Source organism: Mytilus californianus, unplaced genomic scaffold (assembly GCF_021869535.1).
Source record: "Mytilus californianus isolate M0D057914Y unplaced genomic scaffold, xbMytCali1.0.p SCAF_20, whole genome shotgun sequence".
NCBI classification, from domain to species: Eukaryota; Metazoa; Mollusca; class Bivalvia; order Mytilida; family Mytilidae; genus Mytilus; species Mytilus californianus.
Genome location: NW_026262669.1, coordinates 867,965 through 886,008, shown reverse-complemented (window position 1 = coordinate 886,008; position 18,044 = coordinate 867,965). Strand labels below are relative to the sequence as shown.

Sequence of the window (18,044 nt, the reverse complement as noted above, 5' to 3'; positions counted from 1 at the left end):
ACCGCACCATATGCAAATTTGACAATAAATATGACATCAAGCAAAAATATTAAAAAAAAGCTAAAATAACTGTTGAAGATCTGGAACTCAAGTAAAGCATAACCAAATCAGAACAAAAAATCAGAGAAATAAAAAAACATAACGAAATCATCATATGTCACAATATAGAAAAGGAATGGAAACGGGGTAAGTGTTCAAGAGAATAATTAGTCCAACCCAAATGTACAAAACAACCTAAGATCTGCAATACCTTAATTTTGCTATCAATACATAATTATCTATTAGTTAATTAGTTTTTCAGTTCCTTTTATTTTTAAATTGGCATCACTGTATGCAGTCAAATATAAACATTTGATTTTAAACATATTTTATTCATTAAGATATGAAAAGGATTGAGCAACAGGCACAGCCTATAAAAGCTCTCTCCATATTACATGTACAAGGTATAATTCAATTATAACAACTGTATTTAAAATAATTCAATATAGTGGAACATGCTACTTATGAGCACACACGAGCAAATATATGTTTACAGTGTTACTTACTAAATGTAAAGTATATTTAAGTATATAGGCAATTACTCATCATTTATTCAAGTACCTTGAAACATGCAAATATCCTTTATAAGTCATTAGAAATATATATGTATGGCTTGAAAGAGACACTAAGCTTACTTAGTGGAATAAATGAATAAATATTGAAGTGGAGGAGACAAAAATAAAAAATAAAACTAAATAAAACAAAAATTGAGTAAATTTCAAACAAAGCGTTGAGTGTCACTGATATATTTCTGAACAGATTTAAAAATAGCAATATTCATATCATATGAAAATAATCTGTTTCCAAAAAGTAATAATTCAATATTTATGTCAACATTATCAGCAATGGAGTAAATGGAATCAAGTAAGATCTGTCTTACATCATTGTACTTAGTGCAAATAAAAACGAAATGTTGGTTATCCTCAACAGGGGGATTACAGTTTGCACAAAAAGTGTTCTCGGATAAGAACTGATTAAACAAATGAGATTTTAGGTTGCTAGCATTATTTCTGAGTTGACAATGACTTATATTAAGTTTCCTTATCCCATAGTGGAAAGGTTTAGATATATCATCAGTCCTATAAAACTTGTCCACTTCTAAATATACCCAAACTTGGGGATTTTTGTAAACTCAAAGAAAGACTATTCCAAAGTCTTATAGTGGAAGGAATGAAACTATTAAAATAAGAGCTAGTTCTAGCAAGAGGTGGGTGAAAAGTGTTATTTTCATTCCTCAAAGTATAAGGGGTCTGTCTGGGAAGATATGGCTGGACTAACTCATATAAGTATACAGGTGTCATCCCATTTAATATTTTCTAGAATAGTATAAGCTTATGTTTATTACGTCTATTCTCCAGAGTTTCTAAACCTAATTCAATATAAAGTTTATGTCTTGAGGAATTACGTCGTAATCCTGTAATAATTCTAGCTGCTTCTATTTGGATAATTTCAAGAAGCTCAGACTCGTGCTGGGAGCAATTGCCCCAAACAACATCACCATACTCTAATATAGGTCTAATAAAAGCATAATAAATACGTATAAGTGAACTCCTATCTAATAAATGTTTAACTTGACGAAGCACAGATAGACGAGAGCATGCTTTTTTATAAATAATATCAATAATTGTGTTCCATGAAGCTGATGACTGAAATGTTATCCCAAGATGACAGTGAATATTTATTTTCTCAACCTCTTCGCCATTTATCTAACAAAATACAGGTGGATGCTCCCTTTCCCTTCTAGTAAATACAATATTTTTAGTTTTCTTAGAGTTAAATTGAACAGCCCATGATTTTGCCCAATTTGAGATAACATCCAAGTCATCAGTCAAAGAAGCAGCTGCTACAGCATGATCATCATCTACTATAACAAATAAAGAGGCGTCATCTGCAAAAAGTCTAATATCATTAGCAATGTCATTTACTATATCATTTATATAAATAAGTAACAGAAAGGGTCCCAAAACTGATCCCTGAGGGACACCTGCATGTATACTTCTTAGAGTTGACGAAAAGCCTTCTGAAACTACCTTTTGTTGTCGATCTGAAAGATAACTTTCTATCCAAGATAAGAGCTGGTCATTTAAGCCAGATTGTTTAAGTTTAAATAAAAGTCCTTTATGCCAAACTTTATCAAAAGCTCTAGATACATCACAAAATACAAACCTTACATCCCTCCCACTATCCATATTACTAATAATTTTATGATATATTTCGATTAACTGATTAACAGTAGAGTCACCTGGCTGGAATCCAGATTGAAACTTTGACAAAAGGTTATTACTCCTCATATAATTATACAAATGTTTAAATAGAACTTTTTCCATAATCTTACAAACAATACTAGTAACAGATATTGGACGATAGTTTAGAGCTGAATGTGGACTACCTTTCCCTTTAAAAATAGGATTAACATGTGCAATGTTCCATAGCAGTGGAACCTGTTTAACTGATAGGGACATATTAAATAACTTAGTTAATGGTTTAGAAATAAAGCTAGCAACCTCTTTTAAGATTCTAGGACTGATACCATCAGGTCCAGCTGGTTTGTTAACATTCAAGATTTTTAACTGGTCTAAAATTTCTTTCTCAGTGATGACAAATTTGTTTAAATGACATGGAGGAGGCTCATTATTATCAGGAATTTTTGGTTCCGTATCAATATTAGCTATATTAGCAAAATGATTGTTCAGGATCTCTGATTTGTCCAAAGGATGAATAATAATTTGGCCATCATGTTCCAAAAAAGGGGGGGAATCTCTGTTTTTAGTAAAATTTGATACAGATTTGGCAATGCGCTACCATTTACCAGGAGGAATATTTTTGTTAATAAGTTGTGATGTCAGTTTGCACTTATAGTCATCTTTTGCCTTTCTAACTAAACTGATAATTTCATTACGAATTTCTCTAATTTTTTTCCAGTGATCTGGATTATTTGAAGTTTTCGCTTTGTGGTGAATTCTATTACGATGTATTATCTTGTTTCTTATCAAGTTGTTCATAAATGGTTTATCATTTGGTCTTACTGTAATAGTTTTAGTAGGTATATATCTATTGACAGTACTTTCAAATGTTTTAACAAAGTTCATATAAACATCATTTATATTATTTGAATTAAAAACAACATCATCCCAGTCAGTATCATTCAACTGGTTTTTAAGACCTTCATAATCTGCACGCTTAAAATCACGAATTTGTCTTTTAAACGAGTGTTGTTTAAAATTTTTAAATGAAATTTCGACTGAAACAGGAGAATGAGAACTGCATATCGGTGTAAGTACAGTTACTGATTTAATTAAGTTTTTGCGATTAGTCACACATAAATCAATACAAGTTCCAGTTTGGGTTGTAAAGTTGGTAGACTCCCAAACAACATTTTCTAAGTTTAAACGATTAAGTAACTTTTTAAAAGAGTTACTTGTGTTTGACATCATATCGTAATTAAAATCACCACAAAGGAAAATTGGCAAATTACAATCAAGTGCTTTATCTACTGACTCACTAAATAAGTCCCATATATTAGAATTTGAGTTTGGAGGCCGGTATAAAACACCAACTAAAATTTTTTCATTACTACAATTCCTCACTTCAACCCAAAGTAATTCAAGATTGCTTACAGATATGTCTTTCCGTATAATAAAATGTAGACTATTTTTCACATAAATGGTCACACCTCCACCATGTCTATTTCTATCTAACCTAATAGGTTTATGAAACCCATTTAATTTAATTTGGTCATCAGTAATTGACTTGTCAAGATGAGATTCTGATATACAAATAATGCCATACTCATGAAGTTCATTGTTAATGAGATCGAACTTAGGAAGTAAACTACACACATTATTGTGTACTATTTTCAAATTCTGTTTGTTACTCTGATCTGGACCTGGATTTTGCTCAATTCCAGCAACCAATAACAAAAACTGTATAATACTACTGAGGATAAAAACATTTTTTATGATTATAGGGAGGATTATGTTTTGATTAATATTACAGTTAACAAATTTACAGATTAATGTTAAAAACATTGATCAGTCAAAACTATCAAAACTTATAATGAATATATAGTGAAACATAAGCACATGATGTACACTTTGGACAGACCTTTGAAACCAAAAGCTGACATATGCATTGATTAACAGGACACTCAAATTTAGACGAGATAAAGTACAAAACAAAACATACATGTACATAACATATATACAAAAGGAAAACATTGATAAATAACAGATGTTAACGATGTCAATTATCACTTATCTTGTGATACTGTAATACTATTGAAAAAAAAAATGAGCAAGGTCTGTGTTCATGCAATAATCTTTGTTTTAGACTTACAAAGATGTGTAGTAGTAATTGTAATGTAAAATGTAGAAAACAAAACAAAACAAAACAAAATAAATAAGCAAAAGAAGGATAACACTTAGCCTGAATTTCAGACAAAAATTGAATAATGCGCAGTGAAATTGACAAGACTAATCTATAGAATATGCTTGACAGAAGTTTGTAAACTTGACTTAAGTTTCAATTTACGAGTGCAGAAGTAAGAAACACATTTAGATTGTCTATTTTTTAGATTCTGGTAGTACTATATTTAGGAAGATAGATGTATGTGACATCCTTTAATAGTGCAAATATAAACATTGCAACTAATTGTAAGATAAATAAACTAAATTGATTTAGAAACAAATTAAAACCTTAAAAAAAACCATGCACAGCTACGTACTTAAACAAAAAAACATTTTTTTATGAACACAGTGATCTATTAATCCATGCACTGAAAAAAGTTAGTACATACTCAAAACAGAAATGAAAAATTCAGAACATATACAGTACTGACTTAATCAGTATTATAATTAAACAGTACTGAAGAAATAAGTAACGAAACATTACTGACGAAATCAGTACTGAAACAGTACTGACGAAATCAGTACTGAAACAGTACTGACAAAATCAGCACTGAAACAATACTGACAAAAACAGTACTGAAACAGTACTGACGAAATCAGTACTGAAACAGTACTGACGAAATCAGTACTGAAACAGTACTGACAAAATCAGCACTGAAACAATACTGACAAAAACAGTACTGAACAGTACTGACGAAATCAGTATTGAAACAGTACTGACAAAATCAGTACTGAATTTACAGAATTTGTAATTGTACCGTTTTTGTATAAGATTAAACAGCACTCAATTAGTATAACATTACAAGTTTTCAGTCTTGCCGAACAGTACTGATATGTACGAGGGTAGAAATGTACCAAACAAATGTGGGTAAATTCTTGGAAGTGTAGGATGCCTTTCAACAAAATGGAACTAGAATATTATATAGACGTCACATATTCTGTGTGCTTGTATTTCATATAAGTGGTATGTATACCTTCGGGAGAAACAGCAATCATTAAGTGACTGTTAATTACATATTGTTTTCTGTATATGTTATGATGTTTGCAGTTAATTTTCAATTGTATTGGACTAAAGTAAATATGCATTTGTTTTAAATATGTTTCGTGAAATTCATAATTGCTAATTCGAATATTTGAGGAATAGTACAGAATATTTCTATGAAAATACTAGTTCTTCAAAACAAAGCATTTATGTTTTTGGTTTTAAAAATCATTAGTAGTTTCTATACAATTCTTCCAATTCTGTGTGTTTCTTATGTCCCGTTTTAGCCATAAAGGAGGGACAAAAGTACCAGAGGGACATTCAAATTCACATGTCAAAAATAAACAGACAACGCCATGGCTAAAAAAGAAAAAGACCAATAGACAAACAATAGTACACAAAATATAACATAGACAAACTAAAGACTGTGCAACACGAACCCACCAAAAACAAGGGTCAATCTCATATGCTCTGGAAGGCCAAGCAGATCCTGCTCCACAAGTGGCACCTGTCGTGTTGCTCATGTTATTACAAACCCGGTAATAAGTCGAATTCGTTAGGTCACATTCGGGGGAAATAAAATGCATATTAATTACATTAGGTACATTACAGCATCTGCATTTTGTGGTATTTGTGACGGGTTAAATAGCGATTAAATGAGTTTATATTTACTAGGAAATGAAAAAAATCAATTATAAATTATATGGCAAATTTTAAATTGATTGTAGATTAAACATAATAACATATTGGCAATAGAGTCTCACCCTAAGATAGAAAAAAAGGTGTCTAGGAACTCATCTATTACTTGAAATGATACACCGTTTTTTTTGGGGTTTTTTTCTTTGTAAATATAGTTTGTATTGGTTATAAGTTAATTAACTGATGTCCATTTCGATAATACAGTCTATGTCAGACGTTTTATTGTCCCACATAAACTACCGAGTCAACCTTTATGTCATCTAGCTCAGCTGAAGTTTATAACTTACTTACTGTTGCTATAAAAGAAAGACAAAAGCCAACGACATTCTCATATTCATATATAGATTAACTTACAAACAAATGTATGATACGTAAATAATTTAAAAGCACCAGTCAAATACATGAAATAGTTAATCAAGTCCTTACATGACGTGTTGTCCGACATCACTAGTTTTTAAAGGTTTAAATATATGAAGTTTATCTTTCAAAATCTACAATGAAAATACAAAAAAAGAGACGAGTAAATGTGATCATCAATAAAGGATGTTTGTCCACAGAATTACAATGATTAATAATGAAAATTAAAGCCTCAAGTATCAAAGCCACAAATGATAAGATACAGATATTGAATTGCAAAACACATACAGTCTGAACAGATTTTTAATTCCTGATACAGAATTTCTGGGTGAAGTGAATCTGTCACAATTAAACAAATAATGACATATACTCAACATATAACCAAACGAACATAATAGATTGGGAACAAAATGAATACATAACTACGTATACACAATGCTTATGACCACAAAATAAAGGTCATGTTTGAATTTTGGGGTTGTAACTTTTATTATTCTAGACTTAGAGTTATGCTCCATGTACAAATGGAAAAAATACTGAGTTTGTCGTTTCCGTTCTCTAACTTTAGTTTGCCTCAACCAAATGCTATGAAACTTGTACACAATGCTTGTTACCACAAAACAAAGATCAAGTTTGAATTTTTGGGGTGTCACCTCTATTGTTTTAGAGTTATGCTCCTTTACAAATGGAAAACGTGCTGAATTTTTCGTTTCCGTTCTCTAACTTAAGTTTGCCTCAACCAAATTCACAATTGTTATTACATTGTGTACCACAAAACTCATCTCAAGTACACATTTGGGTAGCATCACTTTGACCGTTCTTCAGTTATGTCCCTTTATAACTTTATATGAGATGCAAGCGGGGTATCGCCTGTGTCCCATGGACACATTCCCCGTTTATTTAATATTTCTGCAAAAACCATTTCAGATATATATAGTAGCTAGGGAGAAGGTCTAAGCAGTGAAATTATCAGTAAATTCTGATTAACAAAAAGTTTAAAATAATCATTTTTTTCAATCGACTCCTTATAGGATGACTTATACCGATTTTTTTATATTTTGGCTTAAACTATTTAAGGTTACCGTAGGAAAATGTGGTCAGCATTAAAAGTAAGAAATAGGTCAACATTTTCGAAATTGTATGTTCACTCTTATTGAACAATTGTCCTGAAATGCAGGCTTTTATCATCATGATATGTTTTGCGTTATTTGGCTAAAACTAAAGTCGATAAACAGAAACAGAAAAAAATTAAGAAAACGAGATTCAAGCAATGAATATTTTTTGTTGGAGGGTTGCCTTTGTTGGAGATATAAAGCGATCAAGATGAGCGACAAAGAGCTCCTTGTTTAATGAGTCTCCTTCTTTTTTTTTTTTTTTCTTTTTTTTTTCATTTTATGGAGCAAATGAAATGAGATTATTGTGAAGTACGTCAATCTTTAAATTTGAAAATGCAAGTGTGTTAATTTTTTTAATAAAGCATGTAATTACTATTTTTCACTGCTTTATGCACAATATATAAATAACCCGAACAATTCAGACCATCTTTTTAATCGATATCTTCTACTTGCAGCCAAACTTAACCACTGCTTTGTTTATCACAACAAGATGTGTTATGTACTAGATATTTATGATCGATGCATACAAATAAAAATGAACAGACAACACTGTTTTTTAATGAATACTTGTTGGAGAGTCAAATGACCAACGCTTAGTGCAATTAGATGATTAAAATAATGTCCAAACAACCATCAAATCTGAAATTATCGTGCACACAAAAATTTACAGCTGATAACGTGTTCATCTCTTCTACTACATTTCCACAGGAGCATTTTGTCTAATTTTAATAGAGGATACCCGATTTGATGCTGTACCAACCGTAGCACGAAATGGGAGCCGCCTCTAAACAAAAATAAATGATATAATTCGTATGTATAGCAAACAATATTGTGTGTACTTGATTATTCTTTCAAGTAACCGTTGCACGAACGGTTTATAAGCAGACTTAGTAAGACAAAATATCAAATATATTATATCTGATTTTGCATGGTATATTAAGAAAACAGTATAACATGAATAGGTTTGAATTTTATAGGTAGGTTTTTAGAAAACATGACAAAATAAGATCAATTCAACATAAACAATTAATTTCATTTTTAAGGTATCAATGCCTCGCACACAAGGTTCAAGCTAGCAGCCACTCGCTAACAGCAACGGCGTTAGCAGCCAGTTTTCAGATATGTCTATGAACCCAAAAGTTGCATGAGAAAACTTACTTAAAACGTTTTTATTAAAATATAACTACTAAATTATCTGTTTTAAAAATATATAATTAAGCAGTCAAAGACACTATTAAATGAATTTTAAAATTTCATTTCCTGTTCATTAATTTAACAACAATAGTACACCAAACAGCGTGCTACACTACATTTTTAATAGTCAACCCTTTTGAATGTATATAGAATAGTAAATAATTATGAAATTATTTAAGTGCTGGCAAAATTGCTTGTTACTTGGTATTGACTTTTCAATCAGAAATTATTTTTGTGATATTGTGTGAAATAGCTTTTGATTGGACGAAAGGTTTATTTTTGTACTAAAAGTATGGTGTGCAAGGAAATTATTTATTTAACAAAAAAATTCCGTGCTATACCCCACTTTGAATTTTTGTCAAGCAAGCCCTAGTCCCCAGCTTCCATTTGCACCTAGTGCGGACTAAAGTATTGCCGTAGGGATTTTTTTTATTAACTTTTCGGTAAGGGTGACGTAAGGGGTCCGCCCCAACTTAGGACCGGTTTTAAAATAAACTAAGCCAAATAACACCCTGGAATGTTTCTCAACTAGACCTCAGCTACCCAGCTTTCGTTTTGATCTAGTGCGGACACAAGTGTTGCCGTAGGGAATTTTTTCATTAACTTTTCGTTAAAGGGTCAGGGAAGGTGTCCAACCCCAACTTTGGACCTGTTTAAAAAAAACTAAGCCGAACAGTACCCTGATTATTTTTCTCCAGTACACCTCAGCTGTGAATTTCCCTATGCAAGTGCAACCTTCTCATTTTATAGATATCAACGTCAGAATGACGATAACAGAAAAGTATCAGAATCACGTTTCATTGAGACATTCAATACAGTTAACCGTCTAAAGATATAGCAAGCTTATTTATACGTTAAGGAGCTACCAATCGATTTTAATGGGGTTTGCTAGGATGAAAAAAATTGTCCTGCATTTTTTTAGTTATTATCTCTGTCATGGCTTTTTTGTTTTATTAGTTTATCCTGACTTTTTTTACATACATTGTCATCCTGCCTTTTTTTGGCAAAGTGTCTCATCCTACCATTTTTTTCTCAAAACTCCAGTCTTGCCTTTTGTCAAATTTCATCAAGGCATGATCTATTGCTGTTGAATGAGGACACCAAATAACTGAAAGAGCTTGTTTTCTATTTAAGTACTAGTAACTCTGTTTTTTTTTGGTTCGAATTATAATATTTACTGTAAATGTTGAATACTAGTAGATGAAATTAAAACCACATTATGCAAGATTATAAACTCACTTCAAATGTGTCAATTTTTTTTTCATGGTCTCCCATAGGGTGTAATTTTTTCAAACGGGCGGGGAAATTCACCAGATTAAATTGATTGATTAAATGATTTGTTGGTGTTTAACGCCACTTTCAACACTATTGTGCTATTTCATGGCGATAAGTTTTTATTGATGGAGGAAGCCGGATTGCCCGAAGAAAAGCCACCTACCTTCGATAGGAAAACTGACAATCCTAGTACAGTAGTTGAACTACTTAGACCACTCGGTCACCGAGGCCCCCAAGCAGATTAAAACATACGAGTTAATGTATAGCTATATATAAGTAAGGGGATCTGGTATGATTGTCAATGAGATAACTATTCCTCAAAGATCATATAAAGTGGGTTTTAGCAATTATAGGCAACCTTTACGACCTTCAACATGAGAAAAACCATACCGTATATTCGACTTTGAAAGGCCCCGATATACATGTAAACAAGAGTGTGTGAGGCAATAAGCCCAATTCGTATACTGTATCATCTCTATCTGTGATATTTGTTGTTTAATTTATCAGCGTGAATGTTTCCCCAGCCAATGATTTCTTTCAATTGTGTAATCTGCTGCTGAAAAATGTTTCCCCACTCTTTTCTTTTCTTATAGTATCTGTTAGACGACATATTTTTCATTGTTTTATACAACGGAATGAGCAATCATTGTGCAATGCATGGGGATTTTCTTCAAGCATACGGTTATCATCTCTGTGGGAATAATTCTCCAGTCTACTGATATCTATTTGGTTATAATTTTTGTGAGGAAATTCCCCAGTCTACATATTTCTTTTTGGTTATCAACTGTGTGGGGAAATTTCCCCATTCTATTGATTTCGTTTTCGATACCATCTCTTTGGGGAAATTTCCCCAGTCTATTGATTTCTTTTTGGTTATCAACTTTGTGGGGAAATTTTCCCATTTTAGTGATATCGTTTTCGTTATCAACTTTTTGGGGAAATTTCCCCAGTCTTTTGATTTCTTGTTGGTTATCAACTTTGTGGGGAAATTTCCCCCAATCCATTGATTTCTTTTTCGCTATCATCTTTTTCGGGAGATTTCCCCATTGTATTGATTTCTTGTTGGTTATCATCTTTTTTTGGAATTTCTCCATTTTGTTGATTTCTTTTTCCCTTTCATCGTTTTGGGGAGATTTCCCCATTCTACTTATTAGTATTTATCTTTTTTGGGGAAACTCCCCCAGTCTATTGATATCTGCTTGGTTATCACCTTGTGGGGAAATTTACCCAATACTTGTTCACAAAACATGTCTACGTTTCTTGTACAACTAAAGTAAAACGTGTTCATATCTGGAGATTTTTTTCCATGTTTTTTTGTGTAGTGTTATTTGATGCCATCATCAAATATATTTGTTACAATCATGCCAGTAAAATGTTTGTTTGAATATTTTGGTCACACAAATAGAAAACATTAAAAAAAGAGAATAAAATAGAAATTCTCTTTTTTCAAATTGAATGCATTATATTCCTATTTCGAGATTATTCCTACCAATTACATTTTTCATAATCATCTATATAAGATCTTTATATGATTTAACATGATTTCGGTCATAGTTCTCTATTGTTTAAAAGACATTGCCTATCAATGACGATATTTTATGGTTCTTCTCTTTTTCCTCTAGTTTGTTTGGATATGATATAATGTACTCAAATTACGTTTAATTGGAGGATAAGGTAAATATCATGTTGAGTACTGCAATAATCCGACAACATTTATAATTCTTTCTTTATCTCACAATTCCTTTCTTTCATATTAATCTTTAACATGTAAAAGTATTGACCTTTTATCACATATATAAATATATATGCTCCTTATTACATTTTTTTAGTTGTGTCGTGTGATTGACGTCTACATAATATCTCCTTTAATTCGTATCAATTGTTTTAAACTTGTTTTTGATTGATCCGTTTGTAACATTATATACATTAAACAATGTAACTCTGTGTTGTGTTCTGTTTGATTAAAGGACTAACATATTCATTTTATGTAACCTTCTCTTTTCAGAAATTTGTATAACAATGAGATATCTACAATAGAACCATTCACCTTTATGCATCTTCCAAGTCTTCAATATTTGTGAGTAACTGTATTATTTATTCAGATTTCAAATAACGCCTTATCGAAAGCTAGAACATCATAACTAGGTAGAAAAGACATTCACTCTGACAACTCTTAATGAGATTAAATGTAGGTCATCGTGATCGTTCGGCACTGAGAAAAAAAAACCTAATGTGAGGAAAAATATCAATTCTATTAAAGATCCTAGCTAAACAAAATCTGAAACAGTTCAATCAAGAAAACCAAATGTCTGATTCTTGCAAAAACAATAAATGAAATCAACGAGCTAAACTACGTGCTATTGCTCACAAAACAAAACTCTATACGTATCCGTAAACATAACGTTGATAAATGTGTGACACAGAATAGCATGCTAAAATAAAACCTAATACAATACAATGCAATAGATAGCCATGCTTTTGAGATCCTGCAGAAAATGCAACAGAATGTGTATACATAACCATTATGTATATATAAGTATCAGTAAGCAGACGTTGACATACGATATAAATCGGTAAAACTAACAGACCAATCAACCGTATACATAATTACTTTACTACTAATTGTTTTCTATTTTATCTGATTTTTTTTTATAATTTGTCATGACGAAGGCAATTTTTTTAATCTTTTTAGATATTTTAGTAACAACCAGATACGGTTATTGGAGAGTAATACTTTTATCAACATGACAAACGTGTATCACATGCAAGTCATGATGTAATTATTCTGTTCTGTATTTTTGTAAAATATTGACAAATATTATGCCTACCCATGTTAAGATAAGCATAGAGCATGGCATTATAGAATTATTTCGATTATGATAGAAAATTTATAACTATTATAACTGGAAGTGGACCTATAATACACGTTCGAGAGGCAACCATCTTGAGTTGATGAACTAAAAACGAGCAAGCAACACCAACACAAATGTCCATGTCGATCTCCGGCGTTGTTCAAAATACAACTGATGTTGCAATTTATATTGCGACGTCAATCAAGTGCAGCCCATGTTTTATTGTAATTAGAACATGGCTTTGTTTCCAAAGTAAAAGAAGAACGTCATATTAGAATGATAAATAAAATAAATCTGGCAAAGAAATCAAACATTTGCTGTCAAAATTCAGCCCGACAGTCACACTGAAGTGTGAAAGAAACAATACAGACATTTAGACAACAACGGGACACATCGAGATATTTGTTAGATAACTTGGGAGGAAATACCGTATGAATAGGGCAAAACATTTGGCTAGATTATGTAAAATGTAATACCACAAACTCGGGCCCGGTCAGAAAGAACATACCGGGAAGTAGTACATATTTAAAATAGCATATGCATAAATATCTAATTACGTAGAATATATTTTGGTAATCAAGTTATCAAATGAAAGGTGAAGGACTGGTTATCCTTGTAGAACATCTATTTGATGATAATTTTGAATGTGTATGTGTTGTACATACAAACGTGGTTTCCGTAATGTTAAATTGAAAAGGCATGATAGTATAAAAATATACCGATTCCTGCAATTGTTGACGGGTGGTGCAATTCAGATCGTAAACATACATGTTAACTTCCATAGATTGTGTTCATACAGGTGCACTACACAATAGAAAATAGTACATTTATCTTTAATTAAATGAAGTTGGATCAGATGACAAATTTCAAGTTTTAGCCATTTTACATAAAATAAACATGTGTTTTTTTTCTCTTCCCTAAACACATTCTTGTCTGCAATCATTGATGTGCATACTCTTCGAACATGTTACGGGTTCACTTTAATTGAAAATAATGTATTTATCTATGTTCTGTGTGGTTATTTCAAAATATGATATAATTCCTGTGTTCCTCTTGTTCTAATATGGTTTTTCACACAAATAACAATGTTCCATTGTTTTGATACTGAAGATTTCTTAGATCTTTTTTGTACTGATATGAAAAAAAACATAAATATATTTATGATGCAACTAGTATGCGGTTTCGTCGTACGTAAGCTAGATTGACTGTACAATGCATTTGTATTTCAGAGACCTCACAGCAAATCCATTCAACTGTGACTGCAGTATTATTTCATTCTGGTCGTAGTTAATTGGAAGAGAACCCATAGAAACAAGTGCTGAATGTAGCAACGGAATATTTGTTACATCACTGCAATCAGCTGTGCTTGAAGCATGTAATCGTAAGTAGAACCATTGTTGAATGTCTGAAATTACCTAACAGCCACGTTTGCCTATTTTCCAGGACCCAACACATCGTGTTTCTGCAGTACAGAATAGGACAAACTCTACAATATTCCGTGGCCCATATGAAGGGTGGGTGCTTCTTTGGGTGTCCTGACACAATCCTTCATGTTGTACTAAGCTTTGACTAACAAGCTAGTCAGTATTTCTTTTAAGTTCCGATGTGTACTATACGCCACCATTGGTGGTTTTGGAAATATATCCCTACACGGTTTTTTATAATGTTTACGCAAAGCTTTATTTATATTTCCTAACGAAAAGTGGTATTTAGTTACAAATACTAGTGTTATCTGCTTGTCAGAGTCTTGTTTAAAGCTGAGTAACTCTGATTGTTCGATATTGAGAGCCGATTCACAGTTACGATGTTTTTCATGCTCCTTATATCCCCTTTGCTTAAGATGGCCCTTGAATTTACAAATTGTATCTTTTAAATTATGTGTGTTGCTGGTGTTTCGGTGGTGGCGAATAGCTTCCCTTTTTATAAATCCAGAGAAGACTGTTGGGTTATGCAAAGACGTCCTATTTAAATATTAAAATGTATTAGTAGGTTTGATGTAGCTCTTTATATCAAGGATACCGGTGTTCCTGAACATCTACCCTTTATGTACGACTGTATCGAGAAAAATAATTTCTTCGTTCGAAATTTCATAAGTAAACTTTAATAAAGGGTGATGATCATTTGCTATTTTAAAGAATTCCTCAACCTCTTCTCGTGATGAATGAGCTATTATAAACGCATCATCTCTATACCTTTCGTAAAATAAAATCTTATTTTTATACTTATATTTTTCAATGACTTCATTGATAACTTCAAATGCTCTAATATCACAAACTTCTGGGCTGCATTTACTTCCCATACTAGCGCCTATTTTCTGTACAAAGTATCGGTCATTAAATTCAAAATAATCGTTTTTCAACAGTGTGGTTACTAACGTTTTAATTGTTTCACAGCTTAGTAATTTTATCGGATAATCTTGTTTTACTGCACAGCTATAAGCCCGTCCAACAGATTGAATTTGTTCATTGAACTTCATGTTGGTATACATGCCGGTGCAGTCAAAAGAGATTAAAAGGCAATCCCGATCAGGACTTAAATTTTCTATTTTATTTATGAAATCCCCACTATCTCTAATGTAACTGGTCTGTCTTTTAACTATAAGTATCAAAAAGTAATCAATAAATTTGCTAACCCTTCCGGTGACAGTTGCATTGAGAAATAATTCGTCTGCCATCGTTTGGTTTTGTTTTTATGTTACATTGGAAATTAAAATGGAACCCAACATCCACATATTCCAACATCCTTATGTAATTCATATCAAACATTACTCCACTTGATTAAGGAATAAAAATAATTCATTCCTGGTGGTATTTTAATATATTCTAGAAAATCACTAGAACTGACTTGATAAATTTATATAATTGCTTGCATCAATCCTACACTAATTTAGTGTTTCGGTGGCGTTTTTATAGATTCTAAAATGGGTTTTAGATATAGGCCCACCATCATCACGTATTGTCCTATATTTCCTAATTTCAAAGTTGAGTTGATGTTAGCAGATCTGCTAAATGAAAGAGAAATCTACATCTCATCTTTCTTGAAAACTCGTCAAAGTCTCTCAGTAAGTTTTTTTGTTTGTTTCTTAACCCAAAAAAGCAGACAAGAGTAACAATGTTGAAATTCTAGATAAACGTATTTACTTATCTGAAGCAAATAGACAGCTTGGTTCACATCAATACAAAAGTGTTGACCATTTTGATTTCAAGCGTCTTAGAAACAGTCTGAACGAATATCTAATAGGTATGTTCAACAGGAGAATACTTGACAGTGAAACTTTTAATTACCTAATTAATGGTAATAGAATAAATTATGGACCAGGACATATGCACATACTTCCAAAAACTCATAAATTGAATCAATCTGACATATCTAATATAAAATGCAATGGGTTTAATATTCACAACATAGTTCCACCTGGTCGACCAATTATCTCTCAGATCGGCACGATTACAGAATATATAAGCCGTTATGTCGATTATTTTCTTGTGCCTATCGTGCAAAAGCAACAAACATACATACACAAGTAATTTTTGAGGCCCTTTATAGCTTGCTGTTCGGTGTGAGCCAAGGTTCTGTGTTGAAGACCGTACTTTGACATATAATGGCTTACTTTTATAAATTTTGACTTGGATGAAGAGTTGTCTCATTGGCACTCATACCACATCTTCTTATATCTATAAGAGACACATCATATTTTATACACAAATTGGAAACAATTAAACCACATGTTGATTGTCTGCTATGCAGTTTTGATATAAGCCAAAAGTTTACAAATTGTCCAATTGATGAAATATTATCTGCAGTGAGAATTGCCTATGATGATTTTAACAAATCACAATACAAAATAAAAATGCCCACCCAAAGAGGATCTACTACACCTCCTTAGATCTGTCCTCGTCAATAATATCTTTGAATTCAATGGACTTCAATATCAACAATGTCTTGGTGCAACTATCGGGGCGTGCTGTTCCCCAGAATGTTGTAACATCTTAATGTACAATATCATGAAAAAATTCTTTCTAAATTCCGTAATTGAAATAATATATTATATTATGTGAGATACATAGATGATGGCTTTATAATATACAATGGCAACAAACAAGAATTGATTGATTTTTTTGAGTTAGCTAATAGCAACCATAAGTTCCTTAAATTCACATATGAAATTTCAAATGCTGAAACTACATTTCTAGATGTTCATTTATTTAAAGGGAGACGTTTTCTTAATGAAAACATATTTGATTTGAAAACGCACTTTAAACCCACCAATTCATGTTTATACCTACATTGGAACAGCTGTCACATTAGACATGTGTTTTCCGGTTTTATCAAGTGTGAGGTTATACGATACATCAGAAACACAAATAATATAGATGATTTAGGACAAATTCTTTTACAGTTCAAATTGAACTTGATTAAGAGGGAATACAAGGAGAAAGTGATATATAACTGTGTAAATGAGGCAAGAACAAGGCATAGAAAATTTCTATTGAGAAAAATTTCTAAAAAAGAAAAAAGGAAATTCCTTTAGTTTCATCTACCAAATACAACCCATGCATAAGAAAATTGGGAAAATCATCAAACATTGGCACATATTACAAAAAGATGTGATTTGCAATAAGATATTCACAGAAAAACCTATTATAGCATATAAAAGGCACAAAAATTTAACAGATCTGCTAACATCAACTAAAATATAGGACAAACCCTGATGATGGAGGGCCTATATCTAAAACCCATTTTAGAACCTATAAAAATGCCGCCGAAACACTAAATAAGTGTGGTATTGATGCAAGCAATTATATAAATTTATCAAGTCAGTTCTAGTGATTTTCTAGAATATATTAAAATACCATCAGGAATGAAGTATTTTTATTCCTTAATCAGGTAGAGTAATGTTTGATATGAATTACATAAGGATGTTGGAATATGTGGATGTTGGGTTCCATTTTAATTTCCATCGATAGCTGGCGTTCGTAAAAAATATTCTTACAATTTCTTTACATTGTGTCTGTCTGTTTTTAATGATATAAAAGTATTTATATTCCAACTTGAATTATATCATTCATGAGTGAATTATGCATGTGATCAGTACAAGATATTTCGATATTTGCTTGAATTCAAC

The 18,044-nt window shown here is 31.7% G+C and overlaps 2 protein-coding genes across 2 annotated transcripts in view; one reads left to right on the top strand and one right to left on the bottom strand.

The window, feature by feature from the left end:
• The window catches only part of LOC127731659 (tight junction protein ZO-1-like), a 611,031-nt gene that overhangs the window by 61,438 nt on the left and 531,549 nt on the right, over window positions 1–18,044 (bottom strand). The window lies entirely within an intron of this gene.
• LOC127731663 (leucine-rich repeat-containing protein 15-like) overlaps window positions 12,090–18,044 on the top strand; it is a 286,215-nt gene continuing 280,260 nt past the window's right edge. Inside the window, exon 1 of the mRNA XM_052240453.1 lies at window positions 12,090–12,144. Within this exon, the coding sequence (XP_052096413.1) occupies window positions 12,119–12,144 (26 nt within the window). The 5' untranslated portion in view covers window positions 12,090–12,118. The remainder of the gene's footprint in view (window positions 12,145–18,044) is intronic.